The 17,444-nt window shown below is 41.1% G+C and overlaps 2 protein-coding genes and 2 non-coding genes across 5 annotated transcripts; all 4 read left to right on the forward strand.

Annotated features, from left to right (window-relative positions):
- Nucleotides 1–140: 140 nt before the first annotated feature.
- Nucleotides 141–9,706, forward strand: slc25a39 (solute carrier family 25 member 39). Of its 2 annotated transcripts, XM_034893449.1 has the most exons (12): nt 141–437; nt 2,360–2,465; nt 3,963–4,022; nt 4,206–4,256; nt 5,417–5,526; nt 5,616–5,683; nt 6,253–6,377; nt 6,656–6,829; nt 7,740–7,849; nt 8,114–8,195; nt 8,289–8,369; nt 8,457–9,706. In XM_034893449.1, the coding sequence occupies exons 2-12, from the start codon at nt 2,369–2,371 to the stop codon at nt 8,573–8,575; spliced, it is 1,077 nt and encodes a 358-aa protein (XP_034749340.1). In that variant the 5' UTR covers nt 141–437; nt 2,360–2,368; the 3' UTR covers nt 8,576–9,706. The 2 variants fall into 2 exon arrangements, with proteins under 2 accessions (XP_034749340.1, XP_034749341.1); XM_034893450.1 differs by lacking the exon at nt 4,206–4,256.
- Nucleotides 7,709–13,674, forward strand: rpl3 (ribosomal protein L3). Its single transcript, XM_034893440.1, has 11 exons — nt 7,709–7,715; nt 10,095–10,098; nt 10,232–10,281; nt 10,865–11,057; nt 11,317–11,485; nt 11,828–11,963; nt 12,172–12,358; nt 12,444–12,706; nt 12,790–12,885; nt 13,016–13,135; nt 13,559–13,674. The coding sequence occupies exons 3-11, from the start codon at nt 10,279–10,281 to the stop codon at nt 13,601–13,603; spliced, it is 1,212 nt and encodes a 403-aa protein (XP_034749331.1). The 5' UTR covers nt 7,709–7,715; nt 10,095–10,098; nt 10,232–10,278; the 3' UTR covers nt 13,604–13,674.
- Nucleotides 12,004–12,096, forward strand: LOC117958785. The gene has a single exon (XR_004659790.1). It is a non-coding gene; the product is annotated as a small nucleolar RNA U83B (small nucleolar RNA).
- On the forward strand, nt 13,341–13,472 carry LOC117958783. The gene has a single exon (XR_004659788.1). It is a non-coding gene; the product is annotated as a small nucleolar RNA SNORA54 (small nucleolar RNA).
- Nucleotides 13,675–17,444: the final 3,770 nt, after the last annotated feature.

Raw genomic sequence — 17,444 nt, forward strand, 5'->3', positions numbered from 1 at the left:
CAGCTGCGGCGCAGCCAGCGCCGTGCCCACCAGGCGGCGCCAGAGCTACGGCAGCAGCAGATGGTGGGGGGCGGGGCCAGAGCTACGGCCGCAGCAGAGAGCGGGGGGCGGGGCCGGGCGAGCCCTGACATTTTACATCAGATCTCTACAACATGCGCATTTTCTAGCTGAATCACTAACAAACGGCAATCGCTAAGCGTAGTTTTTTGAAGGTTAGCTACATTTTGTGACTCCCCCCCATACTGTCTATGCTTTCTCCGCCTCGAGCTTAGCCCGACTCCAAAAAAAACATGTTTACGGGGGTTATCAGCAATGGAGAACCCGATTAAGTTACAGCACGACAGAGTGGTTTAAACGTTGGCTTTTAAATGTGGCAACATAACTAAAATGGGTGAAGACGCCTCTCTTTCACAACCACACTGGCAGCTAAAGTAGAGGTAAGTAATGTTAGCTTGTCATTGAAACGCAATAGCGTTGCCTCGAAAGCTCACGTTGGCTAACGTTATACCAGCTATATTTCACATGAATGCCACCTATAACTAACGTTAGCTAGCTAACTAGCTACATTATAACGTTGTGCTACTGACTTTGAATCCAAACCTTTCTCCTCTCCTCATGTGTGGGTCATGACATATGTATTTTGTTTGTGTAACGCTATAATGTTAGCTAGCCAATGGTGGACAAAAAGGACAGAATGTACCATCACTGTTGGTTAGTGTTTCCATAACGTTGCACTGCATATAATAAGGTTATGTCATTGGTTGAGTTGCAGAATGAAGTGAAACGTTAGTCTTATCGAATTTGAAATGTGTTGTTTCTCTCTTTTGTTTCATTAACTTGTGTCCTGTCAACATGAATGTTATCTAGGTTTATTCAGAATGAGAAATGATTATGCTTGTTCTTGCAACGTTGTGTAGTATGAAGGAAGACCACATCCTCTCAGTTTAGGACAGCTAATTGGCCAGACTGAGGGCCAAGTTGCTATAACTGTCCCACTGTCAGTCTTATCAAGACCAGCGATAGGACAAGCCAGAGGGAACCACACAGGTAGGGAAACAGGAAAGGTTGACATACTGATCTCTGGAACCCTCCTGTTGTCCTCGGGGTCAATTTCGACCCCTTTTCAAATAGTTTCTAAATTGGAAATTTGGATTTCCTTCAACCAAATTGTAAAAAAAAAAAAAAAAAAAAGAGAAGAAAGTACCGTCCTCACAAGTTAAATAACTGACCAGTTCATTATTTTCAGTGAATTTGGGTGTTTTATTTAATTTATAACATCGTAAGAAAAGAAAAACATTTAAGAACACTGAAAACAGTGATAGAAATGTAGGGAAAAATAACAAATGTCCTAAAAGCGTAGACAAAAATTGACGAAGACATTGTAAAAAGTGAGAAAGAACTTCGGTAAAAGTTAGAAAACGTAAAAATGTCAACAAATGTTTCACAGAGCTTCAAAAACCTGGTCACAACAACAACATGAATGTCCCAAAAAATCGACAAATAACTTTGGGAAAAGTGACAAAAGTGTCTTAAGGAGGTTTTTAAATTTCCCCCCAGAAAAACTAAATGTTTGTACAGGAAGACAATGCGAGGGTTTAAAATATTAAGCCAAACCATCTTGGTTGGATGGATTTGTTGGCGTTGTTCATAATTTCCTCACAATGTGAACAACTTAGTTAAAGAGAGTTATGTACCCCTAGGGACATAATTTGATTTACTTTCATTAGTTTTGCTTCCTTTCCAGTATTTAACTTTATCTGCCAACACCCCCCTCCCTCCATTAGGAGGGGGTAGGGAGGTGGGGATCTTGTTTGTCTGCTGACATGCACATCGTAGATAAGCTATCACAATGTTTCAATGACCCCAATATAACAACAACGCCTAGACTTACCCAGCTCACTCAGTGAAGGTCTGACTTTATTAGACTGTAATAATCTTGAGTTTTTAGTGGTGTTTCTGTAGGACACCAGTATAAATTGCACCAAATAACACTTTAACCTATTTTCTTTTGTAATTACTATTTTAAAACCATTGTAACTTCCCCTTGTGGGACTAATAAAGGATTATTATTATTATTATTATTATTATTATTTTGTAGTCAAATATCACTAATTACTCACTAATAACTTCGAGCATCTCAGGAGCAAGTGTCACAGAATCAGCATTCTGATATACAAAGACATAAAGTCAGTGTTAGGTTTCTGATTGTGCAGGACTCCAACAGTCCTCTATAGTTGTTAATAAACAAGGAGATAATAGACACCTGTCTTCAAACAGGGTCAGTAGACACTTGTGTTAAGTTGCAGTACATTCTGTTCGCACTGTGAAGTGGTTCTGTATTCTGTTTGTGGTCCGACAGGTGGGCAGGATGGGGGAGCGGGCCGTCAGCAGCTCGGTGGCTGCTATCTCTCCAGTGCAGCAGATGCTGGCTTCTGGCACCGGAGCCCTCCTCACATCTATTTTTGGTGAGATCATGCAAACAAAGTAGGGCTGCACAATTAATTGCATATGTATCGTAATCCCAATATGGACTACTGCAATATCTTAATCGCAGGTGAGGCGCAATATTTGTTAAAATATGTCTCAAACCATTCTGAATTAAGCATTGTGGTGCTGCAGACGTCCCCGCCTACAAACCATATCTAACAGACCTAAGTCCCGCAAAAATCACACTATAATCAATTTTATTTTTCAGTGAGAATGACAGTAATGATTTAACATGGATCATTCCCTCCCATATTGTGAATCGTATCGCAATCACAATATCAGTTAAAGTAATCACAATTAGATATTTTCCTCATTTCATGCAGCCCTGAAACAAAGACCAGAAAAAAACAACTTGTGTGCCTATAAGTGTAATTCATATTTTATATTAGAATTTCACACAATGTTTTGTCTTGTACACTTGCGAACATTTGAAAGTTATAATGTTTAGTTTTTTCGGTTGTAGAGATATTTTGATTCAACTGTGCGATCATTTTGGAGGTTTTGTACTTTGTGGTGCTGTTGGAGCGTACTGCAGTACAGAGAGTAGTGATGTTGCTAGATACAGGTTCTGCATAGCGGACGCAGTAAAATCTGAACGGGTGCAGTAAGCTCAAACAATGTTAAACTCACTGTTTTTTTACCTTTACGCTGTGTATTTCTCCTGATAAGGCTACATTGTCATAGAATTAGGGCTGCAACTAACGATTATATTCAAAGTCGATTAATCTGTTGATTATTTTATTGATTAATTGATTAGTTGTTTGGTCTATTAAATTTTAGAAGATGATGAAAACTGTGTATCATTGTTTCCCAAACGCCCATGATGACATCCTCAAATGTCTTGTTTTGTCCGCAACTCAAAGATATTCAGTTTGCTGTCACAGAGGAGAGAAGAAACTAGAAGATATTCACTACATATAACCAAGCTGCAACCAATTCATTTTTACTTTTGTCTTAAAAAAATGACACAGGCCGACTAATAGATTATCAAAATAGTTGGCTATTTAAGGTGACAATTACTCGATTAATTGTTGCTGCGCTACATAGAGGGAACAAAAGAAACCTCAAAACCACAAAAGAACTTTCACACATCTCAATTGAAAACTTAAAGGACCCCCTCAAGTTCCCCGACTCACTTAAATCCCCACCTGTGAGTCCCAGGGACTCACTACATGAAAAACCCATTAACATCACTGGCAGCGGTTCTGTTATTTAGTCTACTCTTATTGATATAAATGGGCTGGACAAAATAATTGGAACATCTGCCAGTATTATGACAGAACTAACGGCATCACAAACTTCATCCTCCAAAACAGTTTCAACAGAAATGGAACATTATAACCTTTCATAAAGGGAGGATTAATGCAGGAGACTTGTATCAGACAGCATTAGTTTTAGCGTGGTGTACCTCATAAACTGGCATCTGACTGCATGCCACTAATAATAATTAAGTCTGTCAATGTATTTGTTTACAGTCACACCGCTGGACGTTGTGAAGATCAGACTGCAGGCTCAGCAAACACCGTTCCACCAAGGTAGGCTTGTCTTCTTCTGTGGTTTTAGATCATACATTAACTAAGGTAACTAAGCAATGGCTTTGCTTTTAACAGCTACTTGTGGTTGCCACGTTTATCTTGATGCTTTTAACCCTACAACACCTGTTCTTCATCTTTGACCTGTGCCTTTCTCTGCCCTGCCTTTTTGCTTTTTTTTTTTAGCTTTAGCGTGTGAATCAGCTCCGTGGGGGGGCGTCATCCGCCCGTCCAAGTGTGAGTATCTGACCCACTGTTGCTGCAAAAATACTGTAGTCCGGCACAACTTTCTGTGTGTAGGCACAGGCTCAGCCGACAAACATCCCTTGCCAAAGTAAACCCAATAAGCCCCTTCTCAAATAGAGTCCAATGCTTTCTGACAGCTTAGATGAATTGAATCTCTACCATCATAAACATGCATATCTTAAAGTTAAAGGTTGAACTTTTAACCTTTAGATGTGCATGTTCTTGGCCTTTAGTTGGTGTGGCTGCAGTGTTGTACCTGGCTTTAAACTACCATTTTATGTTGGTAGATATTCTAAAGTTTGGTAGCTTCAAGAAACACAAAACAACACTGCACATGTTCCAAAACTACAACAACCTTTCTTCGTAGACCATTTTCTTTACTCCTGCTCACTAGGGCTGGGTAATGTGGAGAAAATCAAATATCACAATATTTTTGACTAAATATCTCAATATTGATACCGCAACCGTATTGTAGTGTTGACTATTGCTGCTTTCACAAAATATTTGTTTGATAAATAATCATCAGTAATGTAGATATGACTAAGTGGGTAAAGGCAAATAATGCAACAGTTACAACAGTCTGGTAAGATCAGAAAATGACATCACTTTACTGTAATGCAGCCTTTAAAACCAGGAAAAGACAACACTTATGCCATATTACGATATCCAGAATCTAAGACGATATCTAGTCTCATATCACGATATCAATATAATATCGATACATTACCTAGCTCTACTACTTACTCATTACCCTTTCCGAGTAAATGTTGTGTTTTTTGGGATATTTCCACAGGGTACAATTGGCAGTAGGAGCAGGTTGTGAAATGAAATAGTTTTTTTTTTATTTAACATTTCTTGTCAATAGTCATCTCTCTTATACAAGCTCTAAATAAACACACAAAGTAAGCAGTGACAAGGACAGCCCGAGGTTATCTTCTCAGTAACTCTGTGGTCATTGCCATCCCATCTATTATTGGTCCCATTTCTCTCCTCCGTCTAAGATTAGATAATTCAGTTTAGAAAACATAACAGATTGAAGCATGCTATTATGCAGATAGTCGATAAAACTAGAATATCTTGTGATTCTTTGGGGATTGCTGTGCAGGCTTGTGTCACGCAGCATTTTGAACTGGCTGTTGTGTCTCTCCCAGGGAAATGTTTCCTGTATTGTAACGGACTGATGGACCACATCTACGTGTGTCAGAATGGGACCAGTTGCACCAGCTGGTACAAAACACCAACACATTTCAGTGGGACACTTGTGAGTGAAAGTACATCGGCAGCTTTGCTTTGGCCACAAAATGAACCAAAATGTGTTTACGCATTACGTTTTGTGTGTACATTCCATAGGATGCGTTTGTGAAAATCTCTCGACATGAAGGACTCCGGTCTCTGTGGAGTGGACTACCACCAACACTGTGAGTGTCCAAAAATATACTTAGAATAGAATAAATGTGTAAGAATTGAAATTCACTTTTGGTTGGGAAAGACACTGATGGAAGTGGCCAATAGTTGTTATATTCTGATGTGTAGTATTTTGCCAAGATTGCAAGGGTAAAGGTTGCTCTGTAAATGTAATCAAAAGAGCATTTGGACTCATTGAGTGCTGTGAGGGTTGAGTTTTTGCACAGCCATGCACCTGCAGTGAGAACAGCAATCATTTACCTAATGTCTTGAACAAATGATTGAAGATAACGTCCCAAGAATTTAATTTGACTGTAGACAGAAAGTCCAAGGTGAGGCTGTTTTGATGCTGGTGATGCCGGAGATATTTACTTTAAATAATAGAAAACAGAAAGAAGCAGGAAGTCTCCATAAATGAGGGGCTGAAAACAACACTTTCTGCCATCTTTGCATGTGAAATAACTTCCTCAGTTTACCTCTATTGACATATCTGCATCTTTTTTTTTTATATATGGAAACTTTCTATTGCTATGGTACACAGTGTACAATGTTGTCCTTGGTTTATTTGCATGTGTATGTGCAGGGTTATGGCTGTACCTGCCACTATCATCTACTTCACCTGCTACGACCAGCTGCGGGACTTCCTGAGATACGGTCTGGGTTTCCAGGGCAGCCACATCCCTCTGGTTGCTGGGGGTCTGGCCAGATGTAAGTCCATTAAAGCACACATAGAGATCCTAGCTATAGCAGCCTAACGCGTGTGTGCGTATCACTTTTACACTTCCTGAGTGCATGCCAGGAAAAGATGACAGTCAAAAACATGCAACGGAAATGATAGAATATCCTTGAATTAGATATTCTAATATTAATTACTTGTATAAACATAGATTTAAAACTGTAGTAGTGTAGTATTTCCATCCAAGAGACAACAGTGTCTGAGTCTCTGCCAAAAAGCTGGAGATTGTGTGTTTGTGTGTGGGTTGCAGTGGGGGCAGTGACGGTGATCAGCCCTCTGGAGCTGGTCAGGACCAAGATGCAGTCCCGCCGGCTGTCCTACAGCGAGCTGCGGGTGTGTATCCGCTCCGCTGTGGCTCAGGACGGCCTGCTGTCCCTGTGGAGGGGCTGGGGACCCACCGTCCTCAGAGATGTCCCCTTCTCTGGTGAGAGCTGCCCCACAGAATGCAGAGATAACAAATGCACAATCTGTCCAGTTTTATCAAGCCTTTTGTTAACAATACATTGGAAAATCTATCTTATCCTCTTGTCAAACCTCTCCTGCAGCATATTTCTCTCGTCTGCTGTTATTTCATATCTTCTTTCATATCATATCTTTCAAATCATAGCTGAATACACGGTTACTGTGTTTTACTGTCTGAATCCCTCAAGTTTATGCAAATATTTTAAAACTTCTTAGCTAAGTCCATTTTATACATACAGCCAAATATCATGCAACACACATTTGCCTTAAGGGACTTTACAATCTGCACAGCATACCTCTGTCCTGATTCTAGATTCTGATAAAGACAAACTTTAACAAACTGTATCGTATTGTATTAACCGTATTGTACTGTATTGTATTGTAAAATCTATGCCCTGGCTACATGCGTAGGTATGTGGAGACACATACCTACGCCAAACTCTACGCCGTAGCCTGATGTGCACCGACCGAAAAATGTACCTACACGTCTAGGCGACACACATCGCACAGCTGTGGCTTGGTAGTGTTGCTCATTTCCTGGTTCTCCTTCTCCATAACTCATGGAGAGGGTTAACTTTTCCCGCTACTCCATTTCCCACCACGGTCAAAAAGCAGAGGGGAGACGCTTTGTTTCTCTCACTATGCCTCTAGAGTCGGCACACGCTGCCAAGCTAACCGCCGTCACCCTCTCCCCACACACTCCACCGACACACACACTCGCACATACACGCCAGCTCGGCTTTTGTCTTAAAGAGATCAACTCACACACCAACGCACAAGCATAAACTTCAGGCCACATGCGTAGGCTACAGTGAAAGCTCTGTGTGGAGCCTGAGGTGACTGGAGCTGTCCCTGTTTGTGTGTATTTGCAGCGTTGTACTGGTTCAACTATGAACTGGTGAAGGCCCGGTTGTGTCAACGGTCCCGAATGACTCAGGCCAACTTCTCCATCAGCTTTACTGCGGGAGCCATCTCTGGAGCTGTGAGTACTCCGCTTTACTGTAAAGACTCACCTGATCTCTGTTGCAACACAGACACTTGTCTTGTAATAATGTCCTTGTTGATGTTACTCAACGTAGAAACACAGGATTCTCCCGGATAAAGCAACCGCCCTACAACTTAATGTTTAGGCTACCAGTTATTCTTATTTATGAAATGAACAATCATTCTAAATGCACACATAATATTTAACAGTTTGAAGTGTAATGATTGGCTACACCTGTGTATTGTACATTTTGTCTGTCAGATTGCTGCGATCTTGACGCTGCCTTTTGACGTGGTGAAGACACGGAGACAGATCCAGCTTGGAGAAATGGACACTCTGGGAGGTCTTTACTTATATCTATATTTATGTTTTGTGAAATGTATTAACTCACGTATGTAGAATGTTCTAAACAGTAACTTATTCTGATTCCTCCTAGTTTCCTTAAAGAAAACCACGTCCACTTGGCACATAATGAAGGGGATATGGGCTGAGATGGGCTACAGGGGTCTTTTTGCAGGTAAACACACACTCGATGCTGTTTTATGGCAAGTAAAAAACTTATGTTTGCTTTGCTCAGAGGTGGAAACAACTGTATTTTCTCCAGGTTTCATGCCCAGGGTGATCAAAGTGGCCCCAGCCTGCGCTGTCATGATAAGCACCTATGAGTTTGGAAAGACCTTCTTCCAAAAGATGAACCTTGATCGCGAGGGACTGGGATCCTGAAGGCTGTGTCTGGACGGTGCTGGGTGATTGTTCACAGCGGCACATTCAGACAGTGTTATCAGGACAAAGTCTTCTCAAACAGAAGCTTGAGGAACAGGGAGGCCTGCATTTGGTTTTGTGTGAACATAAAATATGAAGATTCACACACAAATCAGGAATGTTTCTACTTTCAGATCTGCTCTCTGGAAATACAGATAGATAAGACTTGACACAACTTACATCCATGAACTGAATAACAAGCTTGGACAACTAGCTTGGAGCTCGAGCCACAGACTGAATGCGTGTTGATTAGTAAACTTTAAACTGGTATCTTGAAAAATAAAAGAGCTTTCCAATGCTTAAGCAAAGGGACAAATTATACGGATCGCACCTCTGGGCACATTTTAAATGATAACCCGGCTCAGGACAGTGGTGTGTGGTTTAATGCTTGATGGGAAAATGTAAAGCCTCTTAAGGGCTAAACTGCATCAGAACTGAAGCATGGACACAATGTCATCACTCAGGCATTTATTCTGCATTGCCTGAGACCAACTGCATGGTGTATACAACCCTCTCTACAGAATCCAGGTACGCTGGTATGTTCCTTTACTGCATTCTCCTGCATTCCTGTAGCGGTGAAGCATGGCAATTTTGACATCTGACAAGATTACTGACACATCTGTTTGTGGTCTGGATAGATTTGATTACTTGTGACAAGCGCTGTGAAATGAAATCATAAAGATAAGAACATGTTTTTATGTTTGTTGAATGTATGTCTCATAAATGGACGCTAAACCACAGTATATGAAACACAAGGCCTGATGGCAAAATTAAAGCAAGCCTTGGAAGATATGTTTTCATTGGTATGTTACTTTACCCTTTTAACAACAAATAAGTCAACATTTTGTGAAAGTTGCTGTAGCCAGCTTCCCAAGAACACACAGATTTAGTTAAAACATTTTTAAGACTTTTTATGTAAAAAAAAAAAAACTTCCTTAACATCCCCTTGTTGATATGCTGGTGATGAAATGCTTTGAGTATTTACCCTATTATATACATAACATCAAAAAATGTTACAACACTGGAACATAGAAAAAAAAACATTGCTGCCTTAACCTGAAAGGTGTACATTTCTTGCTTTTTCTTTTCTTTCCTTTTTAATTGTTTTTTTATAAATGAAATGGAAATAAATGTTAAGACAGCTTGATTTTTATGCTATGTGTGATTCATTCCTTAGAGGTTTGTAAATGACCATCATTTAAAAAAAGAAAAAGTACATTAGGTATGATTGAGAAAGGGTATTTCATATGTGAACAAAGACATAAAATTCACAAAACAAACGCCAAATAGTACATTTTCTCAAATTCACAAAAGTTCAACTGTCCATGTCTGTCTCATATTGTTTCCTAACTAAATTATGTTAAATACAGTATAAAGGATAACATGCAAATCAGAAATATTCAATTAAATACCAATCTCCCTTTGTACTGTCTAAGTAAAAAATAAATATTTAAATAGAAATATTTGGTCAATCATTGAGCAGATACTATGTAGCGCCAAACAGCGTCATCTAGTGGTTGCTGAGTTTAAGAACATCTACAGGGTGAAATCCCATGGGCAGGTTGTCTTAAAGAATGGTCTCGTCGAGTCCCGCGATATTTGCTTTTGTATATATATCGTGTGCTTCCCTTCCCAAGGCCTCTTTGAATCGGATTGGAGACAAGATGGTAAGTGAGTTCGACCCACAGGAATCCGGCTCATATCTGAGGCATCCTTAACATTTGACTTATGTCAGACTCTTATATTACTTTGATGGAATGTTTTAGTAATCTCTTAAATAGATTTTGTGAAATTTTTGTCATTATATGGTGCTTTTTGATGATTCAAACATGACCATACCTGCAACTCAGGATACAAAATGTCTTCTTGACATAGGCCGCTGTTAATTTCTAAGTAACGTTTATAAGTTAAACACTGATTGCATATAATCTAGTTTTATGCATTTACTGGCTTCTGAGAAAACCTAAATATTTATCTTCTCAACTGTTTTAGTCCACCTTTACAGCCGTGCATACACTAACGTTAGCTAGTCATGCTAACAACGTGGCCAACTCCTGGACCCTTTCCATTAACTTTTTAAAGTAACTTGTCTCAGCTTTTAAACTGAGTGCAGCTAACAAAGTAACTTCATGTCCATGCTGCATTCTATACCTTGGTGCTTTATTTACGTGAATGTTGTCGCTAGCTACGTAACATTTGAACATCTTGGTTATAAAATACTGTCAAGCTAACGGTGTCTTCCTTCCACAGTCTCACCGAAAATTTTCGGCTCCCCGCCACGGATCTTTGGGCTTCTTGCCCCGAAAGAGGAGTCGTCGTCACCGTGGTAAGGCCAAGAGCTTCCCCAAGGATGACTCCAGCAAGCCCGTGCACCTGACTGCCTTCCTGGGCTACAAGGCCGGCATGACACACATCGTGCGTGAGGTTGACAGACCTGGCTCAAGTGAGTGGAATGACCTATTAACTACTTAACTGATGGGTTTAAGGATCTGAGAGGTTCTGGATGTGAGGGGGGGTAGTGTATAATGTATAGTGTTCTGCCTATGATGAGTCTCTCGACGGGCGGACATAATGGGGTTAAACTCCTTGCTGAATGTCGAGCACTGAGCGCAGTCTATACCATGAAATGGTTCACAAAATGCAGCTTTGAAAAATTCAGAGCTTTTGAATTTTCAGAGTTTAATAGTTGTATTTTTCTGCAGAGGTCAACAAGAAAGAAGTGGTTGAGGCTGTGACCATTGTGGAGACGCCACCCATGATCGTTGTCGGCGTTGTGGGTTACGTCGAAACACCCAGAGGCCTGCGTTCCTTCAAGACCATCTTCGCTGAGCATGTCAGCGATGAGTGCAAGCGTCGGTTCTACAAGAACTGGTGAGACACTATACAATCACTTATACTAGTGTTTGAAGCAGGTGTTAGTTGCACAGTGGAAACTTAAAATATTTGCATTTTCACTGAGTGAGTCTAACACTACGGTGGCCCCTGTGGCAGCTCCGCTCAGGTGCCATGTGCCCTGATGAGCTCCGGGCTCCTCTGGCCAGTGGAAAGAGCTTCTTAGAAACTGTGCCATGAGCCGAAATCATTAGCTGATGCAGCATCCCCGTCCGCATGGAGGGGAGGGCGAGCAGCTATGCACAGTGTTCTTCCGCTGGCCCTTTGGGGTTATGAAGGACCTGTGCCAACCGATGTTCTCTGTGCACTGCGTGCTCTCAGGTACAAGTCTAAGAAGAAGGCTTTCACCAAGTACTGCAAGAAATGGCAGGATGATGATGGCAAGAAGCAGCTGGAGAAGGACTTTGCTTCCATGAAGAAGTACTGCCAGGTCATCCGTATCATCGCCCACACACAGGTAAGCATGTTTATTAAATTACCAATGAGATGTTTACTGCTTCTGTCTGTGATGAGACCACGGATCTTGCGTCAGGCATGGCGCCTGATTTTTATGAGGATACCTTCCATGCTGCCTTCCTTCTGAGACTACACAGCTAAACATTTACTGTACACGTTAATTATGGGGTGTGTATATTTTCCGTGTTCTCATTGCATTATCTGTGCAGATGCGTCTGCTGCCCCTGAGGCAGAAGAAGTCTCACCTGATGGAGGTGCAGCTGAACGGTGGCAATATCTCTGACAAGGTAGACTGGGCCCGTGAGAAGCTGGAGCAGGCAGTCTCTATCAACACAGTCTTCACTCAGGACGAGATGATCGACGTCATTGGTATCACCAAGGGTCACGGATACAAAGGTAAAAGCTGCTTTAATTTGGGTTGCCACATGCACTTTTAGTTGAATTGGTTCAGTCTGGACTCTAACAACCCTTGTTCTCCCAGGTGTCACCAGCAGATGGCACACAAAGAAGCTTCCCCGCAAAACCCATCGTGGTCTGCGTAAGGTGGCCTGTATCGGAGCCTGGCATCCTGCCCGTGTGGCCTTCTCTGTGGCCCGTGCTGGTCAGAAGGGCTACCACCACCGTACAGAGATCAACAAGAAGATCTACAAGATTGGCCAGGGTTACCACACAAAGGATGGAAAGCTTGTGAAGAACAATGCCTCCACCGAATATGATCTGTCCAACAAGAGCATCAACCCCCTGGTGAGTCATGAAACCTGTACTCATGTTGATAAAATATTGTCTTTAAGTGGAACAGCTGACTTACTCTCCCCTTTTCTTTAAAGGGTGGATTTGTCCACTATGGAGATGTGACCAATGATTTTATCATGGTGAAGGGCTGTGTTGTGGGGACCAAAAAGAGGGTGCTGACTCTGCGCAAGGTTAGTTTTACATCTGATTTATTATTTTCCTGGCTAACTGACCAAAATTGAGAATTTCGTTCTCTAATCTACCATTTAGAACTAACGTGAATTTTAAGTATTCTATAAAAGTTGTTTCCTTTCCCAACAGTCTCTGCTGGTGCAGACCAGCCGTCGTGCCTTGGAGAAGATCGACCTAAAGTTTATCGACACAACCTCCAAGTTTGGTCACGGCCGCTTCCAGACCGTGGAAGAGAAGAAGGCGTTCATGGTAAGACTTTGTGCTGAGAGCCAACTTTTCTTAAGTGACTTATTTAGGATAGTTGTCTTTAAGATCAAGGAGAAATGCACATTTCTATCACTCTTAACACCTAGGCTTAATTATCTCTCAAACAAATGTAGCAGTATCACACATTGAGCTAATGATGAATCTAAAATCTTTAGCTATTTTCATACAGCCTTTATGTTTAGTTTTCCCGCACTGTTCGTAACCTGGTTCAGTCTCAGTATGAACTCTGGGTTCCATTCCAGTGCCATAGTGAATTCCAGTGAGGCAGGGGAGCAGTGCCTGTCTGTGCTCGCTCCCTGTTCACTCTCTGGGAACATTTAGCTGCTTTGAGCCAACACATGGACTACATGTGCAGCAGACTGATGAGTGCACACAACTGATCTCTGTCCTGTTTCTCTCTCACAGGGACCACTCAAGAAGGACCGCATCACCAAGGAAGAAACGGCTTGAAGTCCACAACCAATACCTCTGCTGCATTGATCTTCATTACTGTTGTGCAGAGTTATTTAATAAAAAACAAAACGAAAAATTTGTCGCATTTTTTAAAGCGTATTCTACAAAGATGTGTAGGTCATTGGAAGGAAATGTGGTTGGCTGGTACACCGGAGTCAGCTTGTTGGAAGTTGCAAATTTATTTAGCACAAAGCCTAGGCAAAGTAGTGTTTCACGACACTAGTTTTTTGCAGCTTTAAATCATTTCCCTTATCCAGAACAAGATGCAGAGTCTTAAGATTTCCTACTTGAGGAAATCTTACACAATTCAAATTGTGTGCCAGACAATAGTTCTTCCTTTTACTCTAAAAGTACAAATGACATAAAATTTGCTTTACAAGTTTCCATCTGAAAGATCAAAAGACTGGAACTTTGCAGCTGTTGCATGAGTTTAAGGTTTGACTGGAGATGAATGGAGTTCCTTTATCACAGGATCGCCTGTATCTCAGCATATTGTTTTTTTTTTCTTCATTTTAATTTATTCATACCAAAGCTTTTTTACCTAATGCAAGAATTCCTTTTCCCATATTTTCTGTGAATTGCTGAACACCTTTGCTTGTTTGGGAAAGTTAGTGTCATTCCCTTTTCCGAAGACTTCAAATCATCTTGGATGTGTTTGGCTTTTTTTTTCTACTTGTGCCTTTATGGCTTCTTGGCCATAAGTCAAGTAGGTCTGGTGTTGAGCTCATTTGCATATTTAAAATACAAACTATTTTTGTTTTACAAGATACTAGGAAAACAAATTTTACTTACACTTTCACTGTTAGGTTAGATTGTGATAGGAGTAAGAGAGAAAAAAAGATCATTAGGGTTTATTTTGGGCATATTTGGTTAATATTTTTCATTGTAACTTTAATTTTATAAAGTTTTTTTGATAGTAAAACTCTCATTGGGTTTGTAAGGCCTTACTGGCACACATCTTGGATTCATGAAAATTTTTAACATTTTGAGATTCTTTTAGTATGTTCTGGACACCTTACAGAAATTATCTAAGATTAAAAATATATTTTACAAGTAGCCTACTATTTTTTTGGCTCAAAATAAGCTACTTTGCTTGGACTATTGACTGAATGGGTTGCAGATAAATCTCATTTGGTGACAAGATTTTTTTGAAAGCATTAATGTGTACTTACTGTAATACAGAGGTAACCACTGTAGCTCTGGGATAGAGAGAGCAGAGCCAAAATGGTGCCTTTAACTGACCATTTCACTAATACTTTTAGAACTAAAAACTTATTGTGTAAAGTATCTAAATTTGGAAAATGTAGATAAAGTACAATAATTCCCTCAGAGGTATAATGTAGCATGAAATCAAAATCAACAGAACAAGTACCTCAAATGTGTACTGATACACAGTACTTGAGTAAATGTACATAGTTATTACTCCGAGCCTGTAACACGTGTTCTGACTCTAGCCCGGCCTCCTGTCTGGCGGTTTGAAAGCTCGGCGTCAGCTGGGATGAGAGCAGCTACCTATGCAGAATGGATGGGCAGCAAGACGCGTTCTGTAGTTTAGCTAACATTGCATGTTTTAACTGGCTATATGTGTCCTTGAGCTGTAAGGCTTGTATTCGGCTGACATGAGAACTCTAGCAGTCACAGGACAGTAATTAAGGCCCAACATCATCCATTCTGACTCATCACTGCCAAAACTAAAACCTCCACTTCAGCAGGTAATGAGAAGGACCCTGAGAGTGCTCCACAGGCCGTTTTGATGTCCTACAAAACGCCTCTCTGAGACATATCTGCATAATATTCAGCACTCTTAACAGAAATGTGGATTTCCTATAAGGATTTTCAAGGTCCCACCTTCTTTCCATTAACCAACAGTTGAGGGAGTTGAAGGACAATTGTTCTCCGTGGAGCAACATTTCAAGAGTTTGAGATTTGCTCAACCAAAGCAGAACATTTCCCCTAATGGATGTTGTGATAAACCGAGCCCCTGAAAAGAAGTTTTACATGTAGAGCAGCGGGAGGAAAGAAGCAGGGTGAAGCCCCGTGTCAGTCATGAGACAGTCATGGAGATGGCTTTGCTGTTACATAAGAACTTCCAGAGGCGCTGGGGCTGGCCTCTGCTCTGCTGCAGAGCTGCAGTTCAAAGCTCTCACACAGCCCTGCTTTACACAATGCCCCCTCTGCTTAATGGGACTGTTAACAATGCAGAAGGATGCCATTAATTGCTCCCTCTTTCCCATCCAGGTGAGGTTGGGTGTCTCAGCAGGCGCACTCTTTATGACCCCGTAGATCTACCCAAACATCTCTGTGCACTTTTCATACAGGCCTGTCCCTACCATTTCCTCCTATTAGTTCAGTCCTCACTGATGAACAACTCACAAGCAACATTGTTTAGCAAGGCTATTTTTGTTGTTGTAAATTGGGACAGCTGTACACGTGCATTGGATTAAATCACTCATGATCAAAAACTAGCCTTGCTAACACAACCACACATCAAGCAGGTGCAACAGAAAAATACATATAAGGCCCGTTAATAAATTTTTTTTTCCTGTAGAATTATTTTGTGCATGTTTAAAAGGTTTTGCAGCTGAAAAATGTATTCGTACATGTGTAATTCAAATGTGTGGAGGAACATTTTCAACAGTGATGTTTCACAAAGTCTGAGCGACGGAAACACAAATGTCCAATGTTTGTGTGCAACACTGAAGTTACAAGCATTACAAGTAAGAATTTTGAGCTGACTAGCCAATCAGCACGTTGCCCACTGACCATCCAATCAGGGGGGGGGCAAAAGATTCTGCTCCGTTCACCCGTATGGAACATGCTGGAATCAACAAGAGAGCGCGCTGACTCTTCTGGGACACAGGTGAGTTCATTGGTTAGCACAGAATCACCAGTAAAGTTAAAAAAGAGTAATTAACTAGATATATCAAGACAGCTGTGAGTGCATCCCGGGGTTACTTAACTTAACTTACACATGTATTAGTTTGGTGTGGTGTGCTTGTTGCTAATGACACAGCAGGTTAAGTCTGCTAGCTAACCTTTGTTGTTGTGGCGTTTGAACAAGTAACTTTACTGGTTAGGCTAATCTTTAACGAAGCTTCCCGACATAATACCGTGGCTAACGTTAGGGCTGAGCAGCGCAAGTATTTTTAAAATCTGTTTTCCGGCTTTGCTCCAGTCATAGACAGGTAAAGGTGCCGCGAAGACCCACGGCCACAGTCGTACTTGAACGTAACCTACAAAGTAGTGTCTGTTTTATATCTCTAACACGTTGTAGTGAAGACGCTGTGTTTAACATTAAACATGAATTGCCAAAGCATTGGTGCTGCTATGGTAATTAACATTACACATTCATGCACGCTAGGTTTCATTAGCAAGCCAGCTAATGTTTGCGTCACTTTGTGGTCATTTAGTGTCAAATTGTGGTCGTTTGGTATACTTTTGTGGCGTTTTTTTTTTTTTGTCTCGGTGGTTTGATTTTATGGTTGTTTTTGTAGTAATTTGCAAAGATGGCTGTTTTGCATCTCTCTGCGGTTGTTTTGCGTCATTTCTTGGTTGTTTGCATCATTTTGTTGTTGTTGTGCCTAGTCGTTTTGCATCTCTTTGCAGTTGTGTTTCACTTTATTAATTTAACATTAGAATGAGAAATGGCGATAGATGTAAACTGAGCCCTGGGTACCCTGCTCGGCCTTTGAGAAAATGAAAGCTCAGATGGGGCGATCTGCATCTTGCTCCTTCTGAGGTCATAAGGGGCAAGGTTACCTCCCGTTTCTCTGCTTTGGCCGCCCAGAGAATTTGGTCCACCCAGGAGAGAGATACAGTACATCAGTTGGTCAAAGCC

The sequence above is a fragment of the Etheostoma cragini genome, chromosome 15, assembly GCF_013103735.1.
Source record: "Etheostoma cragini isolate CJK2018 chromosome 15, CSU_Ecrag_1.0, whole genome shotgun sequence".
Lineage (NCBI taxonomy): Eukaryota > Metazoa > Chordata > Actinopteri > Perciformes > Percidae > Etheostoma > Etheostoma cragini.